This window comes from Vombatus ursinus, unplaced genomic scaffold (assembly GCF_900497805.2).
Source record: "Vombatus ursinus unplaced genomic scaffold, bare-nosed wombat genome assembly UNPS02015066.1, whole genome shotgun sequence".
Classification (NCBI taxonomy): domain Eukaryota; kingdom Metazoa; phylum Chordata; class Mammalia; order Diprotodontia; family Vombatidae; genus Vombatus; species Vombatus ursinus.
The window spans coordinates 7859815-7877860 of record NW_020954844.1 but is presented as its reverse complement, the minus strand read 5'-3'; the positions used below and the strand labels follow the sequence as shown (position 1 = coordinate 7877860).

The window sequence follows — 18046 nt, the reverse complement described above, 5'->3', positions numbered from 1 at the left end:
GATCACTACCAGAGGCAGCATTCTGTAGTAGACAGAATATCGGGCATATTATGCCAAATCCTCCACGACACTTAATGGCTAGGCAACCTTGGGCAAATCACTCTGACCCTCAATTAATTTGTCTGTAAAATGGGGATAATAGTGTGGCATTATGGCGAAGAGTTGTGAAGACCAGGGCTCTGTCTCTACACATACTGACCATGTGAGTCACCTCAGTTGTCTACAGAGCTCTCTGGGCCTGGATGTCAGAGATGAAGCGTTGATCTGCATTAGAGGATGGAAGTGCTCATGCTGGGAGTTCCCCATAATGATGAAATCACCAGTTCAGACCAAAAAATAAGTATTTAGTCATACTCTCTCCTATTTAGGCTGTTGAATTTGAGTTATTACATCACTCCTAGCTGCACCGCCTTCTCCACTTACTTTCCAATACCTTTTTATGTGTTGTCTTCCCTCAGTAGAACATAAGCTCCCTGAGGGAAGGAACTGTCTTAGTTGCTATTTTCTAGTGCTTTAAGGTTTGCAAATTGCTTTACAAATATTACCTCATCTGATCTTTATAATGACACTGGGAGATAGATGCAATTATTATCTCAATTTTACAGATGAGAAAACTGAGGCAGGCAAAAGTTAATGACTTGCCTGAGGTTGTGGTTAATTAGTGTCTGGGGCTGGATTTGAACTCAGGTCTTGTTGAGTTCAATGCCCCTTCCCTTGTGCCACCTAGCTGCCTCCATGTATACAGTTCCTGGCACACAGTATGTGCTCAATAAATGATCTATCTCTCATGCTCAGGGGGTGGCACAGCATACAGAGCGCCAGGCCTGGAGTCTGGAAGACGTGAGTTCAAATTTGACCTCAGACTCTTGCTGTGTGACCCTAGGCAAGTAGCTTACCCCTGTTTGCCTCAGTTTCCTCATTTGTAAAGAGCCAGACACAACTGATTACCACTGAACAACAAAGTCTGTCTGTCACGTGGTCTGGGGGCGCCCAAAGGCCCCACCTCATCACCTTTCCCCACTACCTGTGCTGGGATAGAGTGGTTTCCCCTATTATGGATACCAGACTGGGTACTGTCTTTACCAGACCCCTGTACCATCTCGCAGGCTGCTTAGGGGCAGAGCCCATCTCCCATTAGCACCTAGGCAGGTGTTGGCTGACCCCAGAGTAAGCTGCAATCTTGGAAGGTAGGAGACAACCAGGAGACGCTCTTGCGGGAGGCCCACGCAAGGGCAATGGGGCTTGCATTGAGGCTCCTGGGCTCCCCTACAGCCCCTGCCTCCCCTGAGGCCTTCTGAAAGCTCTCCCCCCAGCTTCTTTCCATTTCTGCTGCAGCACTGAGCTGGGGAAAGGCCCACAGCAGGGGAGATTTTACTGTTAGAAAAGACCAGAGATGGTCTGGCCCAGCCTTTTCATTTCACACAGGAAGGACCACAGGTTTGGAGAGGTCGAGTGCTTTGCCTGGGGTCATGCAGGTAGCAAGCAGCCGAGCAGAAATCTGAGCTAAGGTTTGCTAGTGCCAAAGGCTCAGCCTCTCTATTACCCCATGCAGCTTGCTAAGGACAGGGGGGATGGACGGTGGTGGAGAGCAGGTGCCAGGCAGGGTATGGTGCTTGGGAAGTTGCCAACCTGCAGAGAAGGCATCTGAGTAGAAGCACCCCTGCTGCAGTCCCGGGCCCCTCCTCCCTTGGCCAGGGGCCTCCCTCTGAGCCCAGCATGGCCTTCAGATGTGCTCATGGACACCAATGGCCCTCTGCAGGAGGCCAGACGAAGCTTTCAGAAGAAAAAAAAACAACCTACAACCAGCCTTTCTCTTTCCCTCTGGGCTCATGTCCTTCCTCTCACCTCTTCCTACCCGGCCCAGTGAGCTGGGATAGAGGAGCTTACAGATGCTACAACGAGGGAGCTCACAGCTACTCCCACTCCTCCCATGGAGGTGTGTGTGTGTGTGTGTGTGTGTGGTCCACAGCAAAGGACGGTCTCAGTGTGAAAAGCACGTCTGTTCTTGTGCCCGTGTGCCCTGCTACCCATAGCATCAGAGATTTAGAGCGGGGAAGGGTCCTCAGATGTCATGTCCAACTGCCTCATTTGACAGATGAGGAAACTGAGGCCCAGAGAGGTTAATCAGCTTGCTTAGGGTCACACAGTTGGTAAATGGCAGAGGTGGGATTCAAACCCAGGTCTTACTGATTCCAAGTTCCGTGCTCCATCTACTATATCACACTTTTGTATATATGCAAATAACATGGACACAATCCACACACACCCATGAACACCCATGCAATGCTACCATATATGTAAATATCCCACATTTACATTGACAATGCCCTTATTTTTATACATGTACAGGTACATGCATGGGCACCCCCAATCAAGCTGTGTCCTCATTCTTCACACACACTGAATTTACATGGATATGCAACACCATATGCACACAGATGTACGGATAAATGCACATATTTGTTAGCTCAACATGCATTTTTCTATGGTTGCATTTATATTCAGTGTGGACCAAGCTCATCTGTTCATGCAAGTATATACAGGTGTATTCTGCATATCTATCTATCTATCTATCTATCTATCTATCTATCTATCTATCTATCTATCTATATCTATACCTATATCTATATCTATATCTATATCTATATCTATATCTATATCTATATCTATATCCATTTTTGCAAATTGTATGTGGATATAGCCAAAACCAGCACTATATGTGTGTAGGTATACATATATATATATCTATATATCTATATATATGCATACACATTTCATTCATTCATTTTCTCATCTATTCATTTGTTGACTCATCTATTCATTTGTTCATTATAAATAGAGCCTGCCTATGCTAGACTTGGAAAGAGAAAGATTCTCGCTGAGAAAGTCTTTCCCCTCACGATCGCTTCCCCCAACACCTTAGTAGGGAGAAAAGACAAATTTCCAGAACTGCGATATACATGAGTGTATGACGAATGCAGGAGAGAAGTGCAAGGCTGGATGTGGAGAAGGCCATTCCCCATTCACTGAAGCCTTCTGGAATTAAGCTTTAAGAATGGGTAGGAATTCAAAAATCAAAATACTACATAAAACCACCAACTTGTAACCAACTGCCACTCACAGGGCAGACAAGTCAGCCTACCCAAATCAAGGCAACCTGAGAGAGAGACAGGAAGCAGGTAGAAGCAGCCCCACCACCTTGACCACCATCCTTCCTCAGACCCTGAGGGAGATAGTTTAGAATCCTGGATCAAGAGCCTTGGGAATGGCTACCTATCACTGACTGATTTTAATCAATTAAGAACCTATTATATACCAGGCACTGGGGATGTAAGGGAATAGGAAAGAAGCAAACAAGCATTTATTAAGTGCCTACTATGTAAAAGGTACTGCTAAATGCATTACAGATATCTAGTTGATCTTCACAAGAACCTTGGGAGGTAGGCATTATTATCCTCTTTTCACAGTTGAGGAAACTGAGGCAGAGATTAAATGTTACAGGTTATATCTGAAGCCAAATTTGAACTCGTCTTCCTTACTTGGAGGTTAGCTCTCTATCTACCGTGCTGTGCTTGGGATACATGACTTCTTCACTCCAAGGCCTGAACTATGCCATGCTGCCTGAGAAGATAAAGATAAAAATGAAATGGATTCTGTCCTCAAGGGGCCTATGGAGAGGACTGATTAAAACCTAGAAGGAATGGCAGAGTTCATCTGGTCCAATCCCACCATTTTACAGATGAGGAAACAGACCCAAAGAGTGAGTTGCCCAAAGGAGTAGGGGAGTAAAAGTATGCAGGAAATAAGTGTGACTTATCAGGAAGGATTTGAACTCAGATCCAGATCTTTTCCATTCTGCAAGCCCATTACTTGGGGGACCTCAGACAAGTCATCCAAGTTCTTGGGACCTGAGTTTCATCAGATCTAAAATGAAAGGATTGGATTAGTTGACCTCTTTCTCCATTCTAAAGCGATGGTCCCATCAACTATCCATAAGGACATAACTGTTACCCCATGTATATGCATGTGTTTCTTTATGCAGCAAAGCACTTGTCTGCCTGCATGAGCACACCACACACGTGTGCATCCCTGCACGTATATGATCAATAGGTGGACACAGAGTTGTATACAGCCACGCACACCCATAGGCATGGTCAGATGTCCCTACCCACTAGGAAGCACCTGCCCACCCTCATCCAGGCTGTGTGGCTGGCAGCTCTCAAGGGAGCCAGCGTGTTCCAGGGGAGGCATTTCAGCTTGTCATTGCAGGGGTCTGGAGTTCTGCTGAGCACTACTCAGGGGACGAGGCTGTATTGGAGCTCTGTGATGTTGAAACCTGCAGCAAGGTCACACTGTATGGAACAGAGAGTCCTCTCCATTGAGGCTCCTGGAGTGAATGCAGGGAATAGGCAGCAGCATTGGCTCCTGTGCAGGGAACGCTGTGTGTGTGTATGTGTGTGTGTGTGTATGTGTGTACGACTGCTCCTGGGAGAAGGGAAACTATCCCCTTAAGAAGGGAGCTTACCTGGGCATTCCCAGGCTGCTTTAAGAATGAGCCAGGTGGCTTTAACAAATCCAAGGATGACAAATGTCGGAGCTGCAAGGGAGCTGAGAGATCGCCCGGCCCAACCTCCTCATTTTACAGGGGGAGGAAACTGAGGCAGGCCAGAAGCTGGAAGGACCATGCTCAAGGTCACACAGCAAGGCAGTAATGGAGCTAGTCCTGGGACCCAGTCCATTGCTTCTTCTCTAATGCCATTCCAAGTGATCCTTCCTTGGCAATCACAAGAAAATCCTTGTCTCCATGGACTCTCTGCTTCTCAACAGGCATCTACATATGCCCACCCAAGTTTCTATGCATGCTATATGGTATACAAATGAACTGAGAGTTCATGCACACCAAGATTTGCACCTTCTCACACCCTTGCGCTAAGTGGATTCAAGAACAGTGAAAAATCATGGAGGAGGGAAGTTCGATGATGCTCATTAGAAAAGGCAGGAAGGGAAAGTTAGGTGGGGTGATGGAATGTCTGCTGCCCTCTCTCAGCGCCTGGGTGCCAACAGAAGTGCCCCCATGTACACACACTGAGAGTACACACCTACATACACAACACCCCGCCACCCTCACCCCCCACATACACAAAGAGCCAAACCGAGCTGACCTACAAACAGCCCCCTACTCAGACCTTACTTCTCCCAGTCGTGTTCTATCAGCTTTATTTTTCTTCTTACCCCTACATCAAGCTGGAGATGCCACCAACCAAAGACAGGCCAAGTTGGGACATCAGGGATGTCGGAAGGCAAAGAAGGCCCGGCCCTTCTGCGAAGAGGCAGCCCCCGGGGGCCGGTAAAGGAAACGGGGAGAGGAGGAGGATGTGTGTGTCACTTACCCAGGGGCAGGACGAAAAAGAAAGGGAACCAGCAGAGGACAAAGACGCCCACCACGATGGCCAGGGTCTTGGCCGCCTTCTTCTCCCGGGAGAACTTGAGCAGGCGGACTGACAGGGAGCTCCGGAAGTTGTGGCCCTTGGCGGCTCGCGTGTCCTCGGGTCCGGAGCTTCGGCAGTGGATGCGAAGGACGATGTCCGCGGACTTGCTCCGCTCCCTCTTGACCCCGGCCTCCAGGCTCCTCGTGGTCCTCCGGGCCACGACGTACACGCGGAAGTACATGACCAGGATGACGGCCATGGGCAGGTAGAAGGAGCAGACGGAGGAGAAGACGGCGTAGCCCGCCTCCTCGGTGATGCCACAGAAGCGGTCGTCGGGGGGCACAGGCTCCTTCCAGCCCAGCAGCGGCCCCACGGACACCACGAGGGCCACGGCCCAGAGCAGGGCCAGGATGGCGGCCGCCTTGCGCTCAGTCATGATGGCCGGGTACTTGAGCGAGTGTCTCACCCCGACGTAGCGGTCCACGGAGATGGTGCAGAGGCTGAGGATGGAGGCCGTGCAACAGAGCACGTCCACGGCGGCCCACACGTCGCAGAAGGCCCGGCCGAAGGCCCAGAAGCCCAGGACCTCCATGGTGGCCGAGAAGGGCAGCACCGTGGCGCTGAGAAGCAGGTCGGCCACCGCCAGGTTGACGATGAAGTAGTTGGTGACGGTCTGCAGGTGGCGATTGCATGCTACCGACAGAATGACCAGCAGGTTGCCAGCTATGGCCGCGAGGATGAAGGCGGCCAAGAAGACCCCGACGCCCAGCGCCTGGGCGCTCACCACGACGCTCCCCACGGCAGCTGTGTCGTTCACCTCGCCGCCGCTGCCGGGGCTGCCCGCGGGGCACGCGACCCCCGGGCCCCCCGGGAAGGTGCGGTTGCCCTCGCCGCCTCCCGCACCGACGACCGCAGCACCCCCAGCTGTGGCGGGGACGCCGGCGACGACTACTCCCGAGCCGTCCGAGCCCCCGCCGCTGCCGCCGCCCCCGCCGCCCCCGCCGCCGGCCCCGCTGCCCCCCGGCCCGTTGTCTGAGCCGTGCCCGTCGAAACCGACTTGGAGCAGGTCCGGGAATGGCATCCTAGAGGGCTGCCGTCGGGGATCGGGCCCGAGGGAACGCGGGGCTGGCGGGGTGCGGGGAGCTGGGCATGGCCCTCCCGCTGCAGCGGCTGCCCTTCTCCTCCGCCTCCGCCTCCGCCTCCGCCGCCTTCTGCTCCGTCTCCTCTTCCTGCTCCCCCCTCAGCCCCGACGGGCTCCTCCTGACAAGTTCCCACGGGCAGTGCGGGGCCTCGGAGCGGTCCGGGAGGGGCAGCCCGGGGACAGGAGGTGGTCGGGGGGCTCCCCTAAGCCCAGCTCCAAGGTGAAAGCTACGAGACCCAAGGGGGAGGGAATGGATCTCCAAGCGCTGCTAAGCCAAGCCTGCTAGAGCGGACGGGAGGCTGGGGTGCAGCCGCGGTTCGGGGCGGTTCGGTGCGGTTCTGTGCGGCTGGGGTCGGGGGGCGGCTGGGGCTGCGGTCCAGGCGGCTGCCACCGCTCGGCTCCCTACTGCTCTCGGCTCGGGCTCGGCTGGCACTTTGGCGGAGGAGAGAGAGCAGCAAAGGGGGGCGGGGGACGGGAGGAGGGGCCGTCAGGAGGAGGGCTCTGGAAGGGCGGGCGGGAGGGAGCTAGAAACTCCTTTTGGAAAGAAGGGACGCGGAGGTTGGGGAAGAGAGAGAGAGAGGGAGAAGGAGAGGGAGAGGGAGGAGGGGCGGGTCTGACTTTCCAGTGGGTTCAGGAGTGGGCAGCCGGCAGCCGCAGCTTGGGCTCAGCCTTCTTGCCGCAGCCTCGTTCTCCAATTCTCCCCCTTCCAGCTCCCTCTTTCTTTGTACCTTCCTTCCCTCTTCCCCTGCTCTCCCGCTTCTTCCCTCTTCCCCGTCCCCTCCCTCACCTTCCTTTCCTCTCTTCCCAGTTCTCCTCTCTCTCCTTCCCCTCCCTATTCTGTCTCGCCCTTCCCTTCGCTTTCCTCTCCTCCCTCCCTCTCCTGGGTTTTTCCTTACAGTCTCTCTCCCTCCTCTCTGCCTTCCTTCCCCCTCACCCCCCTCTCCCCCGTCTTCTCCAGCGCTCTTGTCTGTCCTCGTCTCTCCATCTCCCCCTCCTCTAATCCTCTCCTCTTTTTCCCCTCGTCTACTCCTTCTTCTTCCCCTATTCCTCTCCTTTTCTCTTTCCCCTTCTCCTTTCCCCTTTCCTCCTTTCTTGCCTTTCTTTCTCTATTCCCTTCTCATCCCTACTTCTCCCCTTCCTTTCTCCTAATTCCATCCCTCTCACTTTCAGCGTCCCAAGTCTCTATGCCTCCCCCCTCCCCCTTTTCTTCAGCCACTTTGCCAAATGGGGACAATAATAACGCTTACCTCACACAGTTGTTGTGAGGATCAAATGAGCTAATATATGTAAAGCATTTTGCAAACCTAAAAGCGCTATCTGGGATTATTTTTGAGAAGATGCTTCTGTCCTCCCTACACCAGTCACTAGAGGGCAGCAGGCAGTTGAGATTATTCTCGGTCCGGAGTCTGTAGAAGAGATGTTTCAACCTAAGCCCCTCTTAAATGGATAGTGCTGGATTCCCAGTCCCAGCCCTACTGTGTGATTAGCTAGCCATCCACCTCCACTGGGCCACCCTGTAGCACCCTCTATTTCTCATCCTAGGTGATCCACACATTTTTTAAGTATGTGCAGTTTCACCCCCTGGATCCAGACTTCAGAAAATCCTGGGGCTTGGGACCCTTGGAGAGGTCATCATTGATTCCATTCTCCTGTCCTCAAGCCTCAGAGCTTACGGAAGCAGAGAAAAATTCCAGCACTCTATATAGGATTGTAAACACAGACCTATGATTTAATTGGCTAAAGGGAGCTCCCATTGAGGAAACTCCCTCTACCAATGCAGACTGGCTCCTGTTCAGGCAGTTTAGAGTATTAGAAATTTACCTGGAGGAAGAGGTGGCGGAAAGGTTGAATAGGCAGGCCAATGATTGTACAAATGCTTGACCATGATTCTATTCATTTGGCTCTCTAGACAAGATTCAACCCTGCCCCCTGGATCACCCCATTCCAAGTGCCATCCAACTGTTACCAAATGACAGAACCTCAGAGTTGGAAGGGACCTCAAAGGCTTGAATGAGCATTCCTTCTACCATAGCCCTGACCACGTGGTCATCCAGCCTTTACCTGGAGATCTCTTCGCAGCCCATCCCACTTTGGGATGACTCTAATTATTGGGAAATTTAATTTACTTTGAGCTCTTAGTTTTGCTTTGAGGGGACACATAGAATAAGCCTAATCTTGTTTTCACAGACAGATCTTTAAATAATTAGGACAATCTTTTCTTCTTAGTTCCTTAATTGACAAGATTCTAAGGTCCTTTGCCATCCCGGTTGTCCTCTTTTGGACTCTCCAGTTTGTCAATGACCTTCCTAAAAGATGGTATACTGAATGACCACAGGAGGTCAAACTGTGGTTTGACCAGGGCATCACACAGTGGGACTAGTTTGGAATACTTTGCCTCTCTAGGAAGGAAGCCTAAGATCTCATTATCCTGAACTGCAGAGACACTGTGAGCCTTCCAGATTAAAGCACTCAGCTCTTTTTCGGATACACTGCTATCTAACCATGCTTCCCTCGCCCTGTGCCTATGGAATTGACTTTCTGAACCCAAGTGTAAGATTTACTTTGATTTCTGTTAGATTTTATCTTCTTAGATCTGGACCAGATGTTCTAGTGCCCGTCATAATCTTTTGAGCTCCTGATGCTATCATGCAACGATTAGCTATTGCTTGCCACCGCGAAAATTTATCATGATATGCAAATTTAACAGGCTTGTTATCTATGCCTTTATTTGAGTCATTGGTAAAAATGTTAAGCAGCAAAGGATCAAGGACCAAACTCTGGGAATCCTGTACTAGAGACCTTGCAGATTGACTTGGAATCCTTAATGATCTCTCTTTGGTTCTGGTTATTTATTAAGTTAAATCCATCTACTGATTCTATAATCTAGCCCAAATCTTTCCATCTTTTCTATGAAGACAGAAATGCAGAAAATACACGAGGACAAATATTAGCCTATAAGCAAAGGAGACGATTCTCCTCCTGCTCTGCCAAGTCCTCTCTTTCCTCAGGGTCCTAGAGTCCTCCCCTGTGCTTTGGCTTCATTTTGGATGGGAAATGATCTTGGGGTGGCTAGGTAGGCACCCTCATCTGACCTGCACTGTGAGTATTGGAATCGTGGAAGGTCAACTTTGGACCTTCTGCAAACTCTATATGGTGGCTTAGATCTAGCTTCGGGGCCTACGTCTACCATCTTCTCTCTCTAAGAGACTGGAACAGTTCAGCAGCAACCTCTGCCATTTTTTTTCCTGGAATTGTTTAATTTTTCTTTTGGAGCTGGAATTCTGGGCTGAGAGTCAGGACAGTTCAGGGGAGCGTCACTCAAGTACGTCTTGGCTTGACTTGAAGAGCAGGGTCAAGAGTGAGGACAGGATCTCTTAGTGGAGATGACACCAGAAGAGAAGTCAGGAAGTCTCAGCCCAGCTCTGGGCAGTAGGTAGTGAGCTCTATTGCTTTGGATAAATCCCTTCCTCTCTCTGGGCCCCTCCTAATAAATGAAGGGGCAAGACTAGAAGCTCACAGTGGTTAGTTCAAGCATGGCCATTTAATAGATCTGGCAGATTACAGAGGGAGATTTGGGGCCTCTTCCAGTCCTTTAAGGATTATTTCAGGAATGGTGGTCATGGGCTCTCCCTAACTGTCTCTCAGAGCTGGAAGGAGTAGAGGCAGACACAGCCTGGAAGACATGCCTAGTGTGCTTGATATGGAAAAAATAAGGAGAGTGCCTAGGAAACTGGACGCCATTTGACCTTTCCTATCATTATGAATAAGTGCCCTCCTATCTGCCTGCTGGGAGAGGGCAGTCAGGGTCAATCTCTTTCAAATGGAAGAAAAATCAAACAATCACAGACTCCCTCAGTTGGGAACAATCTCAGAAAGCATCTGCTCTAACTTCTCCCCACCTGAACGAGATTCCCATCTACAGCTTTCCCAGCAAGTGTTTCCACTTCAGGCTGGCATCCCCAGAGCCCAAGCCCAGGGCCTGGCACATAAGCCGAGATCATAAATCCTTAGCAATGGATTGATGACTGAAGAGTCATCCAGCCTCCTCTAGAAGACCTCCAGTAAGTAGGGAGACCACTACCAGGAGGCAGCTTCCTGGCGTGGTGGATAGAACAGTGGACTTGGAGTCAGTAAGTTCAAATCCAGCATCATATACTTTACTAGTTGTCTGATCACTTAACCTCTGTCTGCCTCAGTTTCCTTAACTTCCTAAAATGGGGATGATGATAATACCTCCCAGGATTGTTGTGAAGATCAACTGAGATAATATTTGTTAAACACTTAGCACATAGTGGGTGCTATATAAATGTGAGCTGCATCTCCCCTCCCTGCCATGGCTCCTAGCTCTGCTTTTAGGGGGTGAGGGGCTAAACAGAATCATTCCTCTTACTGGTGCCTGCCCTTCTAGGGGCTGAAGGCAGCCCTCATTCTTCCTCATGAAACCCACCAAAGCGTAGTCATGAGAGAACTGGATTTGCAATTGGGAAGATGCAGTTTGGAATTCTGCCTCAGATACTCACTAGCAGTATGACTCTGACAAGTCACTTCTCTGTGCCTCAGTTTCCTTTTCTGTAAAATGAGGAGGTTGAACTTGATGACCGGGTCTAAATCTATCTTCCTGTGTCCCCTTGTCAAGACTTCTTTTCTCCTAGCCCAAAATGGTCAGTTCCTAACAGGTTATGACTTGTAGGACCTTTCCTACACCCTGGCTGTCTCCTCTGGACACCATCTAGCTTATAAATGTGCTTCCTGAAATGTGTCAAATGAACAGGATATTTCAGATATGGGCAGATAAGGGTGGACCATAGTAGGACTGTCAACTCCCTAGTTTGGGACATTATACCGTTGTTCAATACAGGCCAAGATTGTGTTGGCTTTATTGATTGGCATATGACATTTTTGAGGCTGTCTTACCTCACACACTGAACCTTCAGGACAGCTTCAGATTGCCTGCTGTTTTCTAGTTGCTATACCCTCCTCTCATCTTGCACTTGTGAAGATTTTTTTTAACCCATGTAAGGCAAATAGTAGGTGGTGTAGTTGATAGAGTGCTGGACTTGGAATCAAAAAGACCTGTTTTCAAATCCTTCTTCAGGATTTGTGAGGTCATGAGCAAATCACATAACCTCAGTTTTCTCAACTTATAAGATGAAGAAAATGATAGCACGTTTTCCAGTCTTAAATAGATAATATTTATCAAGTATTTTATAAACCTTTAAAGCTCTATGTAAAGAGCTACCATTATTCCTATTAAATTGCATCTTATTACCTTATGGGCTTCTGGTTTGCCATATTTTTAGACCAATGTCATGTTAGTTTTCTCTACCAGTTTTGAGTTGTTAGCAAATTTGCTAATTTGCTAGCATGCTATTTATGCTTTCATCCAAACTTAATAATGTTGAATAACAGAGGTCCAAGCACAGTTCCCCAGGGGAATTCCATTAGGGACCTCCTTCAGGTTGATATAGTAATGTTTACTCTTTGAAGTTGGCCATTCATTCTGTTCTGAGTTCATCTTTTGCAATATCATGTAACCCAGGTTTCATTGTCTTTTCCACAGGAATAGATACTTTTTCTAATGCTTTCCTAAAATTTAGATAAACTATAGCTAGGAATAGATACTTTTTCTAATGCTTTACTAAAATTTAGATAAAATATAGCTAGGAATAGATACTTTTTCTAATGCTTTACTAAAATTTAGATAAACTATAGCTACAACATTCCCCTGACCTACCAATTTAGTAACCTGAAAAAAAGGATTTGGAATGACCTATTTATGATGAAGTCATGCTGCCTTTCTGTGATCACTGCTTCCCTTTCTAGATAGTCACTAGCCATCCCTCTTTAATAATGCCTTCTAAAATTTTATTAAGAATCAAAATTAATTTCATTGGCCTGTAGTCTGCAGACTGCATTCTCTTCCCCCTTTTGAAAAATGGGACATTAGACCTTATCTAGTCCTATGGCTTCTCTCCCATTCTCTATTTTCTTTCAAAGATCACTGGCAGTGAAATCCTGAAGGAAAATTCAAGCACAGGTGACATATTTCCAATGATGACATGATCCCTAATCTTGGTAATGGACTGACCCTTCATCTTGGACTCAGACTAGTCACTAGCTCTAGGTCGAAAAAGTCAACATACCCAAATTAGAGATTGAGCCATGCCCCTGACCACTAAAGGGTGACCTTTACTAAACGCTACAGATTGACATTTGACTCTGGGTCAGAGACATGCTAGACCAGAGGTTCCCAATTGGCTTAACTGCCCCCTTTTCAAAGAATAACTTACTCAGTGCCCCACCCTGGAAATCTATTTTCTTTAATCCTTTAATGGTTTAAAAAAATTTGCATTATTTCAAAAAAATATAAAATATATATATTTTTAAAAAGATGCATCTTAAATTTAATAATTTATCATAAATCTGTGTTTTTTTCTGCATTGAAATTTTGATGATGCAATATTGCCTCATGTAACTGTATAGTATTTTATTGTAAACAAGTCATTACACGTACATAGGCCTGTCAACGCATGCTGGACTTCCTAACAATGGGAGACATGATCTCTTGCTAACACTTTGTTAAGACCTGTTAGTAGACTTGACCACGGATTGGTTATAACTTGTATTTTGTGTTTATTTGGAAAATAACATAATTACTATGACTTTAACTCTGTTACACAACAGATGAAAATGTACAGTTTTTCAAAATGTTCTTCTCATCTTTCTTTATGCTTCCACCCTCCCATATTTTTATTCAATGCTCCCCAATTGCTCCTGAGGCTATTACTACCCCCCTGGATCATTCCAGAGCTCCCTAGGGGGTGGTGTCGCCCTCTTTGGTAACCTATGTTAAACCCAGCCATGGACTGACTCCTGGCCCCAGCCATGAATTGATCGAAACTCCAGACACATACTAACCACAAATCCTGGTCACAGACTAACTTCTCACCCAAGCCACAAACTGACCATTATCCTTGACCATAGAGTGATCCTTAAGATAGGTGGTAGATTGATATTTAACTCTATGTCAGGAATCCCCTAACCCTAGCCACAGTGACTATTAATCTAGAATATATATGGCTTCCTCATCCAGCCCCAGACAGACTGCAAACCTGTAAGCCACCTAATAAATAGAGGCCATTGATTACAAAGGCCACGATGGTGGGGATGACTCACTGCAGCCCATTCCCTTTGCTGTGGGACACAATTCAGAGCTATGATGGAATGCTCAATGGAGCGTCCAGACCTTCATCCTTGGGAAGGAAGGCGTAGTCTGAGGACATTGAAAGAGTAGCAGGACAAAGGCTTTGTATTTCTTCTGCTCTGTGGAGACAAGCTGCAGGAAAATGTAAATGTTGTTGCCTTTGCTTTTTTATGCTGCACTTGGGATAAATTTAATTGATTTGGAAATTAGTCACTGTGGCTTCCATTGATCTAGAAATGAAAGGGGGGGAAAGGGAGTCAGGCACAGGGTGGGATGGAGAGGAGGAGAGACGGTACCAGAAATTATATTCCCCTACGGAGGGCAAGCTGGTTGGCCTGATGTCCAATGCCCCAGAGATGGACAATTAGGAGCTGCCTGGGGTCCCAGTAGGACTGGCTATGCAAGTGTCTTTGTTTCTCAGGTCCTCTGGGCTTCAGGTCCTCAGTGACTCTGACTTTCTGCTTTTTCATGAGAGAAAATAAAAAGTAGAAAGAGGAAAGGTCATTTTGTTGATAACTTTAGCCTTTAAGAAGCTTTGTCTGTTGCCCCCTTCTATCTTTTTGCTTGTTTGCCTTGGTATGACTTATAACTTCATTCCTATAGGTGTGTTCCCAGTATGAAAATGCCATCCACCAATGCTGAGTGGCAACAACTTGTCTGTGATGTATAGTCTTAGACACAGCCATGCCCTGGAAGAATAACCAGGGCTTTGCTGAAGGGTGCTAGTATCTAATTGGAGGCATGCTAGTGGTCTTCTAACTTGCTTTTCCTGCAGCTCATAGACCTCTGCTGTCCTGTCCTGTGCTGCTACAGTCAGGGTCCCAGTGCAGTTGAACCCTTCTTCTAAGAACTACTTTCTCCTGTCACTACACCCTCCACTGCCTCTTACCACCCTCTTAACCTTCTCTTGTGACTTGGGGATTGAAGGTCCAGGGTCATCATCCCTTCATCTCTAAATTTTCTCTGAGTATCAGAACTCCCAGTTATTTATCTGGGCTTAGAGAATTGCTTGGGATGTAAGAGGGGTAAGTCATTCATTTATTCACTGGGTATCTATTAAGCACCTACTGTATATCTGAAGTGATTTGACCTTGGTCACACAACTGGCACGTGTCAGAGGTAAGACTTTAACCCAGGCCTTAGTCCAAGGCCAATCTCTACCTGTTATACCTTGCTTTCTATTACATATACATTCCTGGGGGGTATTGGCTTTGGTTTGGACTTCTAATTTTTTTTTTTTTAGGCAATGGGGTTAAGTGACTTGCCCAGGGTCACACAGCTAGTAAGTGTTATGTATCTGAGGCCGGATTTGAACTCAGGTCCTCCTGAATCCAGGGCTGGTGCTTGGACTTCTAATTTCAATCAATGTTGGGAATCCCCAGTGTGGAAACTCTCTTCACTGGTCCATATGGGCAATTGGGCTGTAGTTTTGTTGATTTAAGTATTTCAAACGATGGAGTTAGTTAGTCAGATTGTCCTTTCCCTAAAGAACCTCGAACCCTGGGGTCTAGTCTGCCACTAACTGGCTGTGAGACTTTGGGCAAGTGACTTCTCTCAGGGGCTCAGTTTTCTTATCTGTCAAATGAACATTTCCGGGGAGATCATCTTTATTCATCTCCTCTGGCTCTAATGTTTGATGAATCAGTGAGAGGAGACTGAATGGCTGGAGAAAATGAGTTTGTACTATGCCCAGAGGACAATGGAGGGGACCGACAAGGTCACATCTGGGCTTCGGCCCATGTGCTGCCTGATGGATGGGGTGCAAGGACTCATTGCTTTGAATTTCCAGCTGTTCCAGCCGAATTGGAAACGTGTGGTTTCCGGCATCACTGCTGTGTTTATTTCCCCTACTCTCTTGTCTCTGTGCACTGGGAGCTTCTCATCTACTACCACCCCCCAACTTGTAATTCAGTGGTCCTGGGGAACGGCCAACTTTCAGGGTCATGACACGGAAGACCAATTAGGAAAGGGCTCCAGAGGCAGGAAGTGGCCAAAAACAGCTGATGAGAACAATAATAGATTCACTTAGTTCTTGGAATCCCAAAACCCTGAGTTGTGAGAACAGGGGACCAGGACTGACCTTACTCATTGGCGGAGTAGGTGGAGGCCTATGTACTGTGGCTTGGGCTATTACAATTGCCTTCTAAATGGCCAATCTCTGCCTCCAGGCTCTCCCCTTCCCATTATATCCTCACTATAGTTGCCACCTCAATATTCCTGAAACATAGCTTTGACTACATCACTCTCCTAGGAAAGTTGTTCCACTCTCTCTGGGATAAGTCAAGTCGAAGCAACTCAGTAAAGACTTACTCTGGGCCAAATACTTTGCTAAGCAGAGGTGATATAAAAAAAGGCAAAAATAGTCCCTGCCCTCAAGGAACTCCTAGTCTAATGGGACAGACAACATGCAAACAACTATGTACAAATAAGGTATAGATAGGAATTGGAAATTGGAAATATTGGAATGAATAGAAATTGGAAATAATCAAGAAAAGGAAGAGTCTAGAGGGGCTGAGAAGGGCTTCCTGTGGAAGGTGACACTTGAAGGAAGCCGAAAGAGCCAGAAGGTGGAGATAAGGAGGGAGAGCATTCCTGGGAAAATGCCTGGAGGCTGGAGATGGCCAGTTTCCCTGGATTGTAATGTATATGGAGGGAATAGCTCCTTAAAAGACTGAAAAAGCACAAAGAGGCAAGGTTACCCAGGGTTTTGAAAGCCAAACCGAGGATTTTCTATTTGATTCTGGAGGTAGGAGGGAGCCACTGGAGTTTTCGGAGGAGGAGGAGATAGCAGGGTCAGACCCACGCTCTAGGAAGATCGCTGGAGCAGCTGAAGTGGGGGGTAGGTCTAGTGACAGCACCCAACCTTGGCCCTGTGATTAAAGCCGCCACCGGCTGACTCCCACTTTCCTCTCTGGTCTTCTTTCACACCATTCTCACACTCACTTTCCAGTCTAGGCAAATTGGCTTGGTGCTGTTCTCTCTACACAAAATCCCATCTTTCTTCTTGCTTTTGCACAAACAGGCTGTAATCTCTCTACCACCCCAATCTTTACCTGCCTTCAAAGCACAGCTCAGTTGACTGCCCCTACCAGGGCTGTCCTGCTCCCCCTGGTTATTTGGGGCCATCTCCAGTGGTCCTGATCCGTACCTGGCCACTGGACCCAGATGGTTCTGGAGGAGAAAGTGAGGCTGGTGACTTTGCATAGCCTTCCCTCACTATAATCCTATTCACTTGCAAGTCACAGCATTATCTTCCTGATCTCAAGGTCCTCTTCCAGAATGAGGGACAGATAACAACCACCACCCCTGGTTATTAGCACTCTCAACTTCCTACCATGACTTAGCATCGCTTAGAATATACTTTTATGGCACCTGCCAGGGTAACATATCACATCTTGCCAGCAGAACCTAAGTCATTGAGGCAGGGTCTGTTTAACCCCAGCACTTAGCACAGTGCCAGACACATGGTAGGCACTTAAGAATGTTAGTTGAGGGGCAGCTAGGTGGCGCACTGGATACAGCATCAGTCCTCGAGTCAGGAGGACCTGAGTTCAAATTCGGACTCAGACATATATGTGTGTCACAGCTATGTGACTCTGGACAAGTCACTTAACCCCCAATTGCCTCATCAAAAAATATATATATATATATATATATATATATATATATATATATATATACACACTTATGAATGTTAATTGAGTTCTGTCTCTGCCACTTGATACTGCTATGACCTTGGGAAAGTCTCAACCTCTTGGGCCTCAGTTTCCTCATCTGTAAAATGCGATAGTTGAACCACATGGCTCTGTAGCTTTAGTTAGCTTTAGTTCTGTGATTCTATGACTTGAATTTGAAGGGTCTCAGGCAGGAAACTCTAAACCCCTAATATCTTCCTCATTCCTGACTGCCTGATTTTTTATCATTACAGTCTCATTCCTTCGGATAAAGGCAGAGTTTCTTGTTAAAATTTGGATGCCCCATAGGAAAGTAGCATATTAAGCTATTATCAGCTGTTGGCACATTAGTGCAAATTGACTTGTCAGATTGCTTTCTAGTGGTGGGTGGCTTCTACAGACTAAAGTCAGGGTCTTTGATGAGGTGAGAGAACTTTAATAGAGGCATCAGATGTTGGAAAGGAAGATAAAAACACACTAGACAAAGATTAAAAACATGCAAAAGAAAGATAAAAACATGCTAAAGACACCATAACTCTGACAAGGCTGATTATCTTCTTAAGGAAAACTCTGTTGCCAATCCACAAGAATCTCAGTT

General features: G+C 47.5%; 1 protein-coding gene across 1 annotated transcript in view; it reads right to left on the bottom strand.

Annotated features, from left to right (window-relative positions):
* ADRA1D (adrenoceptor alpha 1D) overlaps positions 1–6510 on the bottom strand; it is a 67728-nt gene extending 61218 nt beyond the window's left edge. Inside the window, exon 1 of the mRNA XM_027846123.1 lies at positions 5391–6510. Coding sequence (XP_027701924.1) covers positions 5391–6510 — 1120 coding nt within the window. The remainder of the gene's footprint in view (positions 1–5390) is intronic.
* Positions 6511–18046: the final 11536 nt, after the last annotated feature.